The sequence below is a fragment of the Pimephales promelas genome, chromosome 13, assembly GCF_988280905.1.
Source record: "Pimephales promelas chromosome 13, fPimPro1.hap1.1, whole genome shotgun sequence".
In the NCBI taxonomy this organism is placed as follows: Eukaryota; Metazoa; Chordata; class Actinopteri; order Cypriniformes; family Leuciscidae; genus Pimephales; species Pimephales promelas.
The window spans coordinates 31,720,832-31,736,966 of NC_142781.1; the positions used below are offsets into that span (position 1 = coordinate 31,720,832).

At 37.7% G+C, this 16,135-nt stretch overlaps 3 protein-coding genes across 3 annotated transcripts; 1 reads left to right on the forward strand and 2 right to left on the reverse strand.

The window, feature by feature from the left end:
* Positions 1-4,543: 4,543 nt before the first annotated feature.
* LOC120460450 (trace amine-associated receptor 1-like) lies at positions 4,544-5,554 on the reverse strand. The gene has a single exon (XM_039648221.2). It carries the CDS (start codon positions 5,552-5,554, stop codon positions 4,544-4,546), a length of 1,011 nt encoding a protein of 336 aa, XP_039504155.2.
* A 3,556-nt stretch (positions 5,555-9,110) lies between these two features.
* taar10 (trace amine-associated receptor 10) lies at positions 9,111-14,024 on the reverse strand. Its single transcript, XM_089118249.1, has 2 exons — positions 13,800-14,024; positions 9,111-10,163 (listed from the first exon to the last, which is right to left on the reverse strand). Exon 2 carries the CDS (start codon positions 10,158-10,160, stop codon positions 9,120-9,122), a length of 1,041 nt encoding a protein of 346 aa, XP_088974375.1. The 5' UTR covers positions 10,161-10,163; positions 13,800-14,024; the 3' UTR covers positions 9,111-9,119.
* Positions 14,025-14,686: 662 nt separating this feature from the next.
* Positions 14,687-15,715, forward strand: taar13e (trace amine associated receptor 13e). Its single transcript, XM_039647808.2, has one exon. The coding sequence runs from the start codon at positions 14,690-14,692 to the stop codon at positions 15,713-15,715; it is 1,026 nt and encodes a 341-aa protein (XP_039503742.2). The 5' UTR covers positions 14,687-14,689.
* The last annotated feature ends 420 nt before the right edge of the window (positions 15,716-16,135 follow it).

Genomic DNA, 16,135 nt, shown 5'->3' on the forward strand with positions numbered 1-16,135 from the left:
TATAAACACTATTCCCTGTTTTGACACATGAATCAGAATTGTTGAACAATCACTGCAAAACTCTACACACAAATCCCTTAATTTCTCATTGCCTAGACCATGTGGTCATTTAGAAAGCACTAGCATTCAATATTGTTCACTCAAGTCAGCATAGTTTCAGCTCACTTAGCACACAATTACCCAGATGAAAACACTGAGAGTCACAATTTAACACACATCAATCAGAACTTTCAAGATGCCTAAAAGTGCCAGAGTCAGTTCATCTGAGTTTTGGAACAATGGATCCACAAAGAAATGAAGGAAGAGGACGTGGAGGGAGCGGAAGAGGATATGGTGAAGGAGGAGGAAGAGGAGGAAGAAGAGGAAGAGGAGGACGTGGTGAAGGAGGAGGAAGAGGATATGGTGAAGGAGGAGGAAGAGGAGGAAGAAGAGGAAGAGGAGGACGTGGTGAAGGAGGAGGAAGAGGATATGGTGAAGAGGAAGAGGATGATGTGGTGAAGGAGGAGGAAGAGGATATGGTGAAGGAGGAGGAAGAAGAGGAAGAGGAGGACGTGGTGAAGGAGGAGGAAGAGGACATGGTGAAGGAGGGAGAGGAGGAGGAAGAGGGGGACGTGGTGAAGGATGAGGTAGAAGAGATGGTGGTGAAGCAGGAGGAGACAAGCAGTCTCAGATGAAATTAGAGCCACTTGAGGTGATCATGTCCTTGTCCATGGCATGACTATGAGGGAGGCTGGACAATGAGTACAGCCTAATTTGAGTCACTTCACCTTCGCCTCCATCATCAGCAATTTCAGGGAGAAAAACAGGAAAACAGGGGTGAGTCAGGCAAAAGGATTTTACCTCTGCTGCCGGGCTAGGGCTAATATAGCCTGTGATGTGGATGTGATTGGCTTGACCCAGACAGGCAGGAGGCTGAGGTGGAATAATCTTTTTTTTTTTTTTTTTTTTTTTGTGGTACTGTGTAGTACATGAATGAATAAAAATGTGCCAATGTATCCATTGGTTGTGTCTTTTGTCATGTGAAAAAGTTTGTGAGGAGGGGAACCACAAGTAACATAACTTGCCAGTTTTGGAAATGTTGTTTTGAATTTATTGGACCAGTGTGTTAGACTATGTTGTAGTGTGTGTTATTTTGAGGGCTTGTGTGTCCTGTCTGAGGGCAAAGTTTATTTTTTCAGCAAGAGTGAATGGTTTTGAATGTAGAGTTTCATTTTGACCTGAAAATAGGTTGTTTGGGAAACTGGGTGAGACGTTATGGATTTGTGTTTACTGTTTTGAGAATAAGAGGCATAGTTTCAAGAAATGTGTTTAAGCAATCGAGAAAAACTGTAATTGCTAATACAAGAGAAAGATATAAAGAAAAAATCAAACATTGGATGTGATCCTTATTTTATGAAGAGGAGTCAATTTTTTCAACTGAATTGACTTTATGCACAGCTGCACTACTTCCTGAACTTCAGCCAGCTCCCTTGTTTCCTGTCTGCCATTATTGGCCAAGTTTGATTAATTCAGGTGTGTCTGATTATTGTTGCCGTGACTACTGAGGTCAGGCACACCTGAACTAATCAATTTGGCCAATAATGGCAGACAGGAAACAAGGGAGCTGGCTTAAGTTCAGGAAGTAGTGCAGCTGTGCATAAAGTCAATTGAGATTTTCCTGCCATCGAGGCGGTAAGACCAACTAACTTGCCTTACAGACTTTGACTTTACAAAGTTCGGAAACTGGTACGTTACACAAACATAGCCACTAAAGTTGTATTAACTCACCTTTGACAAAGTGATCACTGCACACACGGGCATTTTCCCATTCGGCTCCCCCAGAACGCAGATGTAGTAGTTTTTCAGACAATTTCTTGCATTTTTCCCCCTTATGATCGACAAATTATGGTACATGATTAAAAACTCCTCATGGTTTGATCGATTTAAGTAACCATAAACAATGCAAAACATAGGCATTTTGATTTGCATTTCGCGCAATGGCAACGCAGTGACGTGACGTCATATGACCGTCACTCCCACAGCCATTGCAAATATACACTCATAGCAGCGTCAACTTGTTTCTTGTTATTTGGTGTAAAGGTAAAATACTATAAAGTATAGCGTTATTAATGTACATTTAAAAAAAACTGGACGAGAAGCTCAGCTAGAACAACTCTAGGACAACTCGCAGCAGATATCGCACAACTACTGTGCACACAATCTAACGTTACTGTCACTTGTGGTAACTTAGTCATAATGTTTCAGGACCAGGGCCTGAAATTAACACCCGACCACCTGCCAAATGCGGGTGAATTTTGCTATTGGCGGGTAACACTGTCAATCTACCTGCCACATTGGCAGGTAGCCAATGAGAATTGTGAGTGATTCATTACGACTTTAGCTAAAATGTGGCGGCACATTACTGGGGTAAAGAGGCCAGCTGAAACAAACAGCCAATAAAAAGATGAGGATGAGGAAAAGAAAAGTAAAGAAGACATTTTAATACAAAGTGAACAATCGGCGGCAATGGCAAGGTTCGTGAGCGGCTGATTTATGACAGCGACTGTTGTTTCGCAACGTTCATGCGATCAGAAAGAAGATGAGACCCTTTTTCTGACTACGTTTGGATGTGCGAGTATTAAACTGTTGGTGAGATGGGATGAGATAATGTAACGCTGACGTATGTTACAGTACAATGACAGTTGCACAGAATGATGTGTGTGCGTGTGCAACTGTGCATATTAGGAGTTGGGAACCGGTGAGAAAATGTCCGGTACCCGGTAATTTTACCAGTAATAACAGTATTAATTTAGTTAATATTTAACGGTTCCTGAACGCTATAACTAAAAGCTGTCAAGAGTAAGACCTGTCTACGTGAATAAATCCGCCATCAACACAGTAGCGTGTGATTTGTTTACGAGCTGCGGTAGGTCTATCTGTTGAGTATATACAATAGCTAGCCTGTTGTGTTTGTGTCTGTCAAAATCAATGAATAAAAAGATTTTTTTTTTAATGTATGTTGTTAGAGTTATTATTACTTGACAGCACTTTAAAGAAGTTAAAGAAGTTAAGCAAGTTAAAGAACAATATAGTGAAATTCCCGGTTTTTACGTTTATGAGGCAAAAAAAAAAAAAAAATGGCTGGTAAAAAGTCTCTGTGGCAGGTGAATTTTTAAATCCACCTGCCACAGTGGCCGGTGGCCGAAAAAGTTAACTTCAGGCCCTGTTCAGGACATTATGAAATTAAGTTAATGTGTGTACTGTACCTTATGCTATGACTGTACATTGTAAGTTACAGTTAAATCCCAATCGTTGGGAAAAAGTTAAAAAGTTACTTAACATTTTACCTCAGGCATAATGTTAGGCCGTACCCATAGGCCGTATACCTTAAATTAATTAATTTAGTATCCCACCTGAAAATCCGATAACATCAGCAATCTTCCTCCACACTGATTTCCGTTTTTTTTTTTGCCTTTTAAGATTCTGGTTATTCTGGGTATTTCCCAACTTCGTTGAGTGTTTCGTCCTTTCCGTTATCACTACGCTACTCCACGCCATTGTGTGTTGAGAACGTCGTTGTGACGTGTTACCTCCAGTAGGCGGAAGCACACGCCAGTGAATGTCATCATGCATATTTCGCGCTCTCAAGTATGGGGAAAAAAATGGCAAAACAGAGCTAAAATAAAAGAGTAGAGAGGATTGCGTTTTTTAAGCCTAGATATTTTTTTTCCTACATGTTTAGGCTTTATTCAAGCTGTAAAACTAACTGTGAAAAATAAATGTAAATGGATCTCGCAGCACAAGATACATAGGCTTATATTTGTTTTTAAAGGCAAGTTTTGAAAAATGTAAACCCAAACTATCTGCATTTTGCTATAAACAAAACAGTATACAGGCATAGATACTGTAGGTACCCTGTAATTTTTAAAAAGCCAAAGCAATATGTATTGGTATGCCATTATTACAAAAATGTATATGTTCTTGCTAAATTGCTAAAAAAAATTTATTATTCTTATTTATATTGATTGTTTTAATTCCTTCTATGTAAGGCACTTTGAATTTCCATTGTGTATGAAATGTGCTATAAAAATAATCTTGCCTTGCCTTGCCACTGAAATGTAAGAGTAGTAGAATAAGTGAATTTGTAAATTTGTCTTCATTACACAATACTTTCCGGGCTGTAATCTAAAACGTTACCAAAAAATTATATAAAATGCAGTCATTTAGAAATAGGTTTACGGGTCTGTTTTTATGTTATTAATTATTATTCTAGCACTGACCATCCAGTTTTTACACACTTTATTAGAATTTAATTCTTAAGGGTCCATGAGAGGGCCAAAGATCAACACTGGTGGATTCAGAAGGGCCCTGAATGCAAAGACATCCAGCACTTATATATACAGACACTTCAATCACAAACAAGAGTCTTAAACAACTGATTTGCTTTGCCCCCCTAAGAGAAAAGTTCAGTTAAATAACAATATGTTCAGTTAAATAACAATATGTACTAGGCCTACTCAAAAAGTGAAACGTCAAGAAATACTTTTTTTTAAGTGTTTCATTATTACAATAGCAGTGTTCTTGAAGAATCAGTCTGAAATACTCTTTTGGATAGAATGATTTTGAATGCATTTCTGAACCAGCTGTAAAAGAAGGCGTACACTATGGGATTACATGTAGAATTATAGTAGCCGACCCACAGGAACAAGTCAAACAGCAGTGGAGGTACAGAATACCCAATAAACGGATCGATAAGATTACAAAGGAAAAAGGGAATCCAGAAAGTCAAAAATGCCCCCACGATGATGGCTAAAGTCTTAGTGGCTTTTCCCTCTTTTTTTAATTCAGAATTCACACTCTGAATGGCCTGCACCTGCCTTTTAGCCACATGTAAGATTTTTAGATACATGCAGAGCATGACAAAAGCGGGAACATAAAAACAGGCCAATGACATTATAGTTGCTGCCTCTCTGCTGTGAAACAATATGCAGGCTCCATCACAGTCAATGTTCTCATAGTAAAAATCTTCAATGCCAAGAAGATTAAGCTTCATGAAGATCATGCCAAACCCCAGAGCAGCTGAAACAGTCCAGCTGATAATAATCATAACTAGTGTGGCCAGTGACGTCATTTTACTGTGATAATGAAAGGGGTGACATATGGCATAATATCTGTCTAAAGAAATGATACAGAGGTTTAAAATTGACGCAGTGCACAAAGTGACATCAAGACTGCTGTGTATTTTACAGAACAAATCTCCCAGATACCAGCACGTCTCGATGGAGCGCAGCATGCTGGGAGGCATCACAACTCCTCCTACAAGCAGATCGGCCACGGCCAGTGACAGGATGAGGTAGTTAGTTGGTGTGTGAAGTTGCTTGAAATGAATGACCGTTATGATCACCAACAGGTTTCCTATGATTGTGACAATCGAAGAGACACTAAAAAGAATGTAGAGTAATATTCGAGTTTCCAAAGGATAGACAAACTTCGGACAAGATGTGTTACTAAACTCATAACAAAGAAAAGGCTTTTCCAGTATTCCATATTGGCTGATGTTGATTTGTCCATCCATTTACACAATTCTGATTAACTGATCTGTAGTAAAGAAAAAGGTTAGCTTGCCATTTAAGCTTATTGTGTATTTCAAATATTACTGTTGTCCTATACTACTGTAATCATAATGACAGTTAAATTTAAAGTTTTCTAATTGCACACAAATAGCAAATATCAGTTTAGGCATAAAAAAAGAGAAAGAGAATATCTAAATTGTAAATTGGTTTTGATGAAAAATGATCACAGATTACTAAATATTTATCTGCAAACAAAGTTCAGTATAGCATGACTTCACCATCCAGACCCATACCTCTTTTTTTTCAAGTGGCAACTGCACCGTATGGAGTCTGAGAGACCAGATTTATAGTAAAGCAAATTCCCACTAGAACGTCCCTTTTGTCATCAATTGGATGGCCTTACAGTGCCTTGCGAAAGTACAGTATTCTGCCCCCTTGAACTTTGACCTTTTGCCACATTTCAAACTTCAAACATAAAGATATAAAACTGTAACTTTTTTGTGAAGAATCAACAACAGGTGGGACACAATCATGAAGTGAAATGAAATTTATTGGATATTTCAAACTTTAACAAATAAAAAACAAATAAATTGGGCAAGAAAAATTATTCAGCCCCCTTAAGTTAATACTTTGTAGTGCCACCTTTTGCTGCGATTACAGCTGTAAGTCACTAGGGGTATGTCTATCAGTTTTGCACATCGAGAGACTGAAATTTTTGCCTGTTCCTCTTTGCAAAACAGCCCGAGCTCAGTGAGGTTGGATGGAGAGCTTTTGTGAACAGCAGTTTTCAGTTCTTTCCACATATTCTCGATCGGATTCAGATCTGGACTTTGACTTGGCCATTGTAACACCTGGATATGTTTGTGAACTATTCCATTGTAGATTTTGCTTTATGTTTTGGATCATTGTCTTGTTGGAAGACAAATCTCCACCCCAGTCCCAAAACTCCATCAGGTTTTCTTCTAGAATGGCTCCATCCATCTTCCCATCAATTTTAACCATCTTCCCCGTCCCTGCTGAAGAAAAGCAGGCCCAAACCATGATGCTGCCACCACCATGTTTGACAGTGGTGATGGTGTGTTCAGGGTCATAAGCTGTGTTGCTTTTACGCCAAACATAACATTTTGCATTGTTGCCAAAAATTTCGAGCACCTTCTTCCACATGTTTAGTGTATCTCCCAGGTGGCTTGCGGCAAACTTTACACTGTAAAAAATGATTTTTTGGTTAAGTAAATACTAGTGAAAAAAAACAATTTAATTTACTTGAAAAAGTTAGTTCAGGCAAGAATTTAAAAAACTAAGTAAATTCCATATCAGTACTTATTTCAAGCAAATATAAATGAAAGTGTAATATCAACTCAATAAAATTAAGTAAAAATTACTCAACTTTTCTGATACTGGGGTTCCCATCATGCACTGGACCTTGAATAATTAATGAGGTTCATTTTTCACTGGTTTCCAGCTGTATTTACACTGTTTTATCATTGATTTTTGTTTTCAGTGTTAGTAAATTGCCATTTTGTGACATTTCGAGTAATTTTTTTGCTTAAAACGACACATTCAAACACAAAAACGATCCATCAAATGTTACCACCATTGTGTATTGTCTACCAAGTATTGATGTGTTTGCATTCACATAAGGCTTAAAGTCTGACATGATGTATATATAAATTACTTAGATGATCTAAGTAAAGAACATACTATAAATGACTAATAAAATTCAAGATAATTGTTTTAGTGAAGTGTAATACAAAGGCAAAGGAAATCGGTATTAATCAACCTTTTACAAGCTGGGTTAAAATTACTTATTTTTGGTAAAGTTTACTTAATTCCACATTCCAAGTAAATTTAACTTAAAGATTTCTAATTAAAGCTACTGATAAATATGTTTAGGTTTTTACTTGGCAAATCTTTGTAAATTTACTAGCATTTTCTGAGTGAGATCGTTTAGCAAGGTTTTTTTCAAGTAAATCCTACTCCAAATTTTTTACAGTGTACATGACACTTTTTATGGATATCTTTAAGAAATGGCTTTCTTCTCGCCAGTCTTCAATTAAGGCCAGATTTGTGCAGTATAAGACTGATTGTTGAACTATGGACAGAGTCTCCCACCTCAGCTGTAGATCTCTGCAGTTCATCCAGAGTGATCATGGGCCTCTTGGCTGCATCTCTGATCAGTCTTCTCCTTGTATGAGCTGGAAGTTTAGAGAAACGGCCGTGTCTTTAAACGGACCTCTGAGACTATCACAAAGCAGGTGCATTTATACGGAGACTTTATTACACACAGGTGGATTCTATTTATCATTATTAGGTCAACATTGGATCATTCAGAGATCCTCACTGAACTTCTGGAGAGAGTTTGCTGCACTGAAAGTAAAGGGGCTGAACGGCCTCACTTGCCATGACAAGACAGGCAGAGAGTTCATAGGTGACCTCTGAGGACGTTTGGACACCTCCGCCTCAGGCAAAACTAGATCAGCTGCTGCCACTTCGGTAGAAGCTGGCGTAGACACACAGAATGGCAGTTGCCATCTCCGGCAATCAATCGGTTGCAATCAGACTGGGAAGTGCTGGTGGTGGGCCAAGTTCTGTATTAGGAGAAGGCCTTTCACTACCCCCCTCCTCTACCACTCCTGCAGTGAATATATTTAATATATTTAGACTATAATTAATCTCCCCTTCCAGGGAGCCATGATTGAATGGGTTAAAAATTCCCGTTACGTTTTTCTGATGAAACTGCAGTAACTGATCGACCGAGTCAATAATAGGCCTGGCTCTCATTCGGCTGTATGCAAGTCCTCTGTTATGAATACCACATACAAGTGTGTGTGTGAGTATTAATATTCATAAGCTTATTGAATTTTATGTTATTAAATGAATTTTGAGTTTTTCAACGTTTAAAATAAAATGAGAAAAGGATTAAAAAGCACTGTATTGTATATAATTTGGATATCTTTCATTGTATTTTCTACAACAAGAGGAGCCTTCACTTGCTGAGACTACATCTTCCTGTGTTTCTTAGGAAGTTGTATTGTCTTTGATATTAAAAAAGTGGGTTTTTAGGATAAAATTCTAATCTTGACCATCAACAACAACACAAAAAAATGTATTGTGTAATATTGAGAATATAGTATATGATTTATTTGACATCAAAATATTCAGAATTACTTGAGAAATACACAACTGAAAATGTATGTATACATGTAATGGATGGAGCATGATACGTGATGCACTTTTATATTAGTTCACATTTGTCATGAAATGTTATAAATCATTATATAGCCTACATTTAACCTGCACAGTTTCGATGTAGTGGCTCAGTGAGGGAAAAAAAAATAATAATGCAATACCTAAATTCTGATCTCACATTCATTCATTTATTTATTTATTTATATATTTTTTTTTTATTTAAAAACTCAAATTCTCAGGTTATAAATAATGCATGTGTGATCTGGTTATTTGGCATCATGGTGGTGTAATTATTTGTAGTTAAATAGCGTGGACGCATAAAACATATCCAGGATATTTTGGTTTATTTACATTTATATATTATTTACAAAATAATTGTCATTGTCTTTCCATCAAGTCAAGTTGTGAAGAATTAACTTGAAATATTTTGGCCAAAAGAATAATTCTTAGAGATTTTCTAAACCATCTATAAAAGAATGCATACACAAAAGGGTTACATAGAGAATTAAAATATCCAATCCACAACAAAACATCAAAAACAGCCGGTGATATTGTGTGATCAAGATACGGATTTACTAGATTACTGAAGAAAAATGGTGAAATGCACACAAAAAATACCCCCATGATGATTGCCAGTGTTTTTGTGGCCTTCCCCTCAGTTTTATTCATAGACATGCTGGTTTTCTTGCCCACGTGTGATGAATGCTGTATAGACTTTGATTGTCTTCGTGCAACAAGGAGAATTTTTAGATATATGCAGACAGCAATTATTGCAGGAAGTCCAAAAGCAAGAAATGAGGAAATGGTGCTGGCTGCTCTGGTTTGAAAAATAACGCATGATCCTTTACAAGCTATATTATCAAAATAAAACTCCTCTGAACCCAAAATGTTGAGCTCTAGAAATACCATAGAAAATCCAACAAAAGCTGCCAGACACCAGCATAGGGAAATCATAATGAGGGAAACGGGCGGTGTGATTTTATTCCGGTACTGAAGCGGGTGACACACAGCATAATAGCGATCGATAGAGATGAAAGATATGTGCAAGAGAGATGTGATGCATAACATAATATCAGCGCTACTGTGTATTTTACAGAACGTGTCTCCCAAGTACCAGCAAGTCTCAACAGAGCGCAGGATGCTGGGAGGCATCACAAAGCCTCCGATGAGCAGGTCGGCCACAGCCAGTGACAGGAGGAGGTAGTTTGTTGGCGTGTGCAGCTGCTTGAAATGAATGATGGCAATGATGACCAGCAGGTTTCCACATACTGTGATAAGCGCTAAGGCACTGAAGAACAAATAGAACAAAATCTGAATCTCAGACGGGTAGACAAATTTAACACATGAGTTGTTGAACGACTCAAAGCAGAGAACAGGCCCGTGATCAATCCCAGTCTCATCAATCCCATATCCAGGCATGGTCTGTTTAAACACAAAAGAAAACATACATTTATTTATAAGCCAACAATGACATGTTTTTCTTATCATTATCATAACAGCAAAGTGATTTCCCCCACTAATAAAATACCACTAACAATTATTACATTAGATTTCAAAGCTATAACCACACAAAAACATGATCAGCCCTGCAGCTTGAACAGAAATCATACCATTAGATATTCATGAATCATGACAAAGACCTTACTTGTCCATGCAAGAGCGAACGTGCCGAAAGCATATATTTATATCTCTCACCCCTCCTGCTTTGTATCACACACTGTCACTACATCCTTCACCTGTCAACAACAGAGAACTTTTCCCATGAGATTTCCCTTTAATTCGAGTTGCTGAGTCTGTTAATCTGTTAATCTTTTTTCCCTATAACATATTTTTGTCATCATATATTAGGGTTTAAACACTCAAAATTCATCCTGTAAAACTGAACATGTTTCTTTAACATGTACACTTACCTAAAGGCTTATTAGGAACACCTGTTCAATTTCTCATAAATGCAATTATCTAATAAACCAATCACATGGCAGTTGCTTCAATGCATTTAGGGGTGTGGTCCTGGTCAAGACAATCTCCTGAACTCCAAACTGAATGTCAGAATGGGAAAGAAAGGTGATTTAAGCAATTTTGAGCGTGGCATGGTTGATGGTGCCAGACGAGTAATTTACAATCTGCTCGGTTACTGGGATTTTCTAGGGTTTACAAAGAACAGTGTGAAAGGGGAAAGACATCCAGTATGGGGCAGTCCTGTGGGCGAAACGCCTTGTTGACGCGAGAGGTCAGAGGAGAATGGGCCGACTGATTCAAGCTGATAGAAGAGCAACTTTGACTAAAATAACCACTCGTTACAACCGAGGTATGCAGCAAAGCATTTGTGAAGCCACAACACGCACAACCTTGAGGCGGATGGGCTACAACAGCAGAGGACCCCACCGGGCACCACTCATCTCCACTACAAATAGGAAAAAGAGCCTACAATTTACAGGAGAGAGTTGAAGACTGGAAAAATGTTGCCTGGTCTGATGAGTCTCGATTTCTGTTGAGACATTCAGATGGTTGAGTCAGAATTTGGTGTAAAAAGAATGAGAACATGGATCCATCATGCCTTGTTACCACTGTGCAGGCTGGTGGTGGGGGTGTAATGGTGTGGGGGATGTTTTCTTAGCACACTTTAGGCCCCTTAATGCCAATTGGGTATCGTTTAAATGCCACGGCCTACCTGAGCATTGTTTCTGACCATGTCCATCCCTTTATGGCCACCATGTCCCCATCCTCTGATGGCTACAAGTCACAAAGCTCGAATCATTTCAAATTGGTTTCTTGAACATGACAATGAGTTGACTGTACTAAAATGGCCACCCACAGTCACCAGATCTCAACCCAATAGAGCATCTTTGGGATGTGGTGGAACGGGAGCTTCGTGCCCTGGATGTGCATCCCACAAATCTCCATCAACTGCAAGATGCTATCCTATCAATATGGGCCAACAAAAAACATGCTTGTTGAATCAATGCCACGTAGAATTAAGGCAGTTCTGAAGCCGAAAGGGGGTCAAACAAAGTATTAGTATGGTGTTCCTAATAATCCTAATAAAGAAGAAGTTTTATTTATATATGTAGCGCCTTTCCAGAGCTCAAGGGCGTTTACATGGTACATTTATGAAACACTTACACGCAACTTGATGGATGGACAATAAACCAAGTTCAGTTGATCTGAGAGAGCGTGCAGGACAGTAGGTCATGGGTTTACCAGGCTCACTCTCACCACTACTCAAAGAACCCAGTCACCAGATTTCTAAATCACCGGAATCACTCGTTTACTCACTCGTTTAATCAGCCATCACATAAACACATGTATGGCCTTGAACTAGAACATGGACCCAATTAGCGATCTCTTATTGAACTCCGATTCCTGTGTATTTCTCAATAAATGTCTAAACATGTCTTTGTCATGACAACTTGACATTACTAAGACAACACAACCTGTCATAAACATGACATAGCAGATGAATTATTAAACTTAAAGGGATACTCCACTTTTTTTGGAAATAGGCTCATTTTACAACTCCCTCATGAGTTAAACAGTTGAGTTTTACCGTTTTCGAATTCACTTAGACGATTTTCTGATATTTAGAAGAATATCAGTAACCACACAGTTTCTGGTCTCATTGACTTCCATAGTAGGAAAAAATATATACTATGGTAGTCAATGAGACCAGAAACTACCTGGTTACTGATATTCTTCTAAATATCAGAAAATCGGCTGAATGGATTCGAAAACGGTAAAAACCCGACTGTTTAACTCTGGGGAAAATGAGCCTATTTCCAAAAAAAGTGGAGTATTCCTTTAAGAAACCACCTAGCTTTATTGGTTAACATTACATTAAACTGTCATGTGGGTGGCTTTGACATTGCCTGTCATGAAGCCATTATACGTTTTTAATGACAAATACCACAGTAGTTGAGGTCACGAAAAATATTCATTACACAGTGATAATATCCTCATGACAGCCAATGTCAAAGCCACCCACATGACAGTTTAACTTACTTTTATGTCAAGTTGTCATGACAAAGACACTGACAGGTTATGGCTTATGTCAAGATGATCGGCATTTGAAAAATGAACTATTGTAAATTTAAAATGAATGCATTACTTGAAAAACGAATCTGATTTGTTGATCTCTGACTAACTCATGCTTCATTTTAAAATGTTTCATTAGAACAGCAGTGTACTACAGTATGCTCAAAAGTCCTAAGCAAATTTTGATTCCTCCAGTGAAACTGACGTCATACCCGTGTAATTTCTGTCTCTATAGAAATTCTGTGGAAATAACTAGGTTCGTTTGTTTTCTTGATCTAAAAAAAGTTTGTGAGCAGAGGGACTTATTAAATGTGTTAAACATGTTTGCGAGATGTTCTGCTGTTTAGTGGCATATTTACACCTGTCCTCATTAAACTAAGAGAATCACACTTCATTCTGATTGATCCCTACAGGAGTGAAAACATTGAGTTGCATCATTGTGCTAATTAGATAATGCAGTCAACAAACAACCAAGATAGTGAAGCTATAAGAAATGTTAATTTATGGAATTAAAACAAGATAAATTAACATATGAATACAAAAATAATGAAATGGCCTTTTAATTTGGTGTTCCTGATGTTGTGTTTTTGTATAAAACACTTGTGTCTATAATTGAACATAAGGGCAAGAATTAGGCCCAGGACATACACTGTAAAAAATATTGTTGGTTTAACTTTAAGTAAGTAACCTGGTTGCCTTGAAATTTTAAGTTGATTGAACTGGAAAAGGTGAGTTAATACAATGAAGGAGATTGATTTAATCATCAGAAACTCAAACTAATAAGTTATCTGAACTAAATAAATTTTACAAAAGAAAAAATGCTGTGATAACAACTCTTGAAAATGTTTTATCTTAATTGACTTAACATAAGACAAATAAACAAAATGGGACAGTTTAATGCAGCCCATAAGGTTTATTTAAACATTGTCCAATACTGTGGAGGACAAAATAAACATTTAGTCTCCTAAAATGGACAAGTCTAAGCAGGACAAAATAAAGCTGAGTGAGAGTCAGATTACTAGTTACCGTTGCCTTTTTTGCAGTTGCCAGTTTTTCATATTCGCCATACGTCTCGCGGTGGCTCGTTCTTAAGTGACAAATCAGGTTCGTCGTATTACATGTTTTGGACAATGCTCCTTCACGTGAGATTTCTTTGGAAAAAACATAGCAAATAGCGAATTTTTCATTTTTTTTTCAAAACATCGTAGTTCCACGCCGGCGAAGACATGACTGCGCGCCAAATAATTTAAGTCCCCACGCACTTCCTCTCACGCGTTGACGTCATCAAATCGCGATCAGTTTGTAAGATCACCCAAGTTAGTGAGTACCGATCGAGTCATAAAATGTTATTATTAGCCGATACCGATCTCCGGCCGATCGATTGGAACATCCCTAGTAATTACTCACCAAATTTTGCATTTTTTTAATCTTTGAGGTCCATGTTGAGTGCTTTAGCAAAAGCAACACTTACCAGAAACAGGTAAATAAAGTATCAGGATACATTAAATTGATCAAAAGTGACAGTAAATATGTGTATTGTATTATAGAGTGATATAATATTATAATATTTAAAATAAAAAAATTGTATTTCAAATAAATGCTGTTCTTTTGAGTAAAAAAGAAGAGTTTTCAAATTTCCGCAAAAATATTAAGCATTTGGTCAAATAAATGCAGCCTTAGTGAGACTTCTTTCAAAAACATAAAAAAAATTTCAAACTCCAATCATCTGAATGGTAGTGTATGTGCCAAGATAACGAATTATTTAGCTGAAATAATGCAAACTGTCTGCCTCGTCATGTAGGAGGGTCATAGATGATAAAGACTATTTAAGGGCCTCTTCTCACACTGTAAGAGTTATTAAATATCTGTTGTCCAACTAAGACAGAATTGAATTCTCGTTTTCTGAGACAGGCAGGATGGATTTATCTTCACAAGAATACGATCCCACTGAGTTTTGTTTTCCTGCAGTGAACAACTCTTGTCTTAAAGGCACACACCATGTGTCCACTCAGACTGTGTTGTATCTCATATTGGTGTTGGCGATGACTGTGACTATTCTTGGAAATTCTGTGGTCATCATCTCCATAGCGCACTTCAAACAGCTCCAGACTCCCACTAATATCCTGGTGATGTCTCTGGCTCTCGCGGACCTGCTGCTCGGACTGGTGGTCATGCCTTTCAGTATGATCCGTTCTGCCGATGGTTGCTGGTACTATGGAGATGCTTTCTGTTTGCTCCACTCCACTTTTGACTTATTTCTCACATCTGTGTCTATTTTTCATCTCATTTTTATTGCTATTGATCGACATCAGGCTGTGTGTTATCCTCTTCAATACCCTAGGAGAATAACCATATCTGTTGCATGGGTCATGGTGCTGATAAGTTGGAGCATGGCTGCATTATATTCATATGGTTTGGTGTATTCAAAAGCTAATGTGGAAGGACTGGAGGAATTTATTGCATCCATATACTGTTTGGGAAGTTGCACTCTGTTTTTCAATGCATTGTGGGGGGCTTTAGACACATTAATAGGTTTTTTCTTGCCCTGTTCTGTCATGATTGGACTGTATGCAAGAATTTTTGTGATTGCCAAAAAGCATGCTAGAAAAGTTGACAATGCAAACCAGCATGAAAAAGAGAATGTGTTTAAGAGCTCTCGACGATCTGAGCGCAAAGCAGCAAAAACTCTCGGTGTGGTCGTGGGTGCCTTTATTATTTGCTGGCTGCCATTTTTTATTAACTCTATGATTGATCCCTACATCAACTTTTCCACCCCAGTTGCACTTTTTGAAGTGTTTGTCTGGTTAGGTTACATTAACTCAACCATAAACCCCATTATATACGGCCTTTTCTATCCATGGTTTAGAAAAACCCTTTCTCTCATTATAACAATGAGAATATTTGAACCAAACTCATGTGATATCAATGTTTTCACTGTTTGACTCCATTTCTGATCTCACTACGCAGCACATGCTTTCTTTCACAGATCACATAAAGAACTGTAAAATTAGATGTTTAATTTGTACTGCTGTAAATTAAAGGGTGATCTAAAATCAGATCTCTGCCACACTTTAAGTGCATTACTGTGCATTGTGCATGACATTGAGTACACATTGCATGCAGAATGATGATACGCCTACTTGAATTCTGTTTTTGTTTTTTTGTTTTTTGTTTTCAGTTCACATACAATAGTGTTTAAAGCTTAGTGCATATTTCTTCAGTATGTTTTAGTTTTGTTTGGTTGTCTAATTGCCTTCCAGGAGAAAGATATCCCTCAGCAGTTTCATTCATCTCAATGTCATTTATATATGTATATATATATATATATATATATATTATTTCTATATATATAAATCATTTAT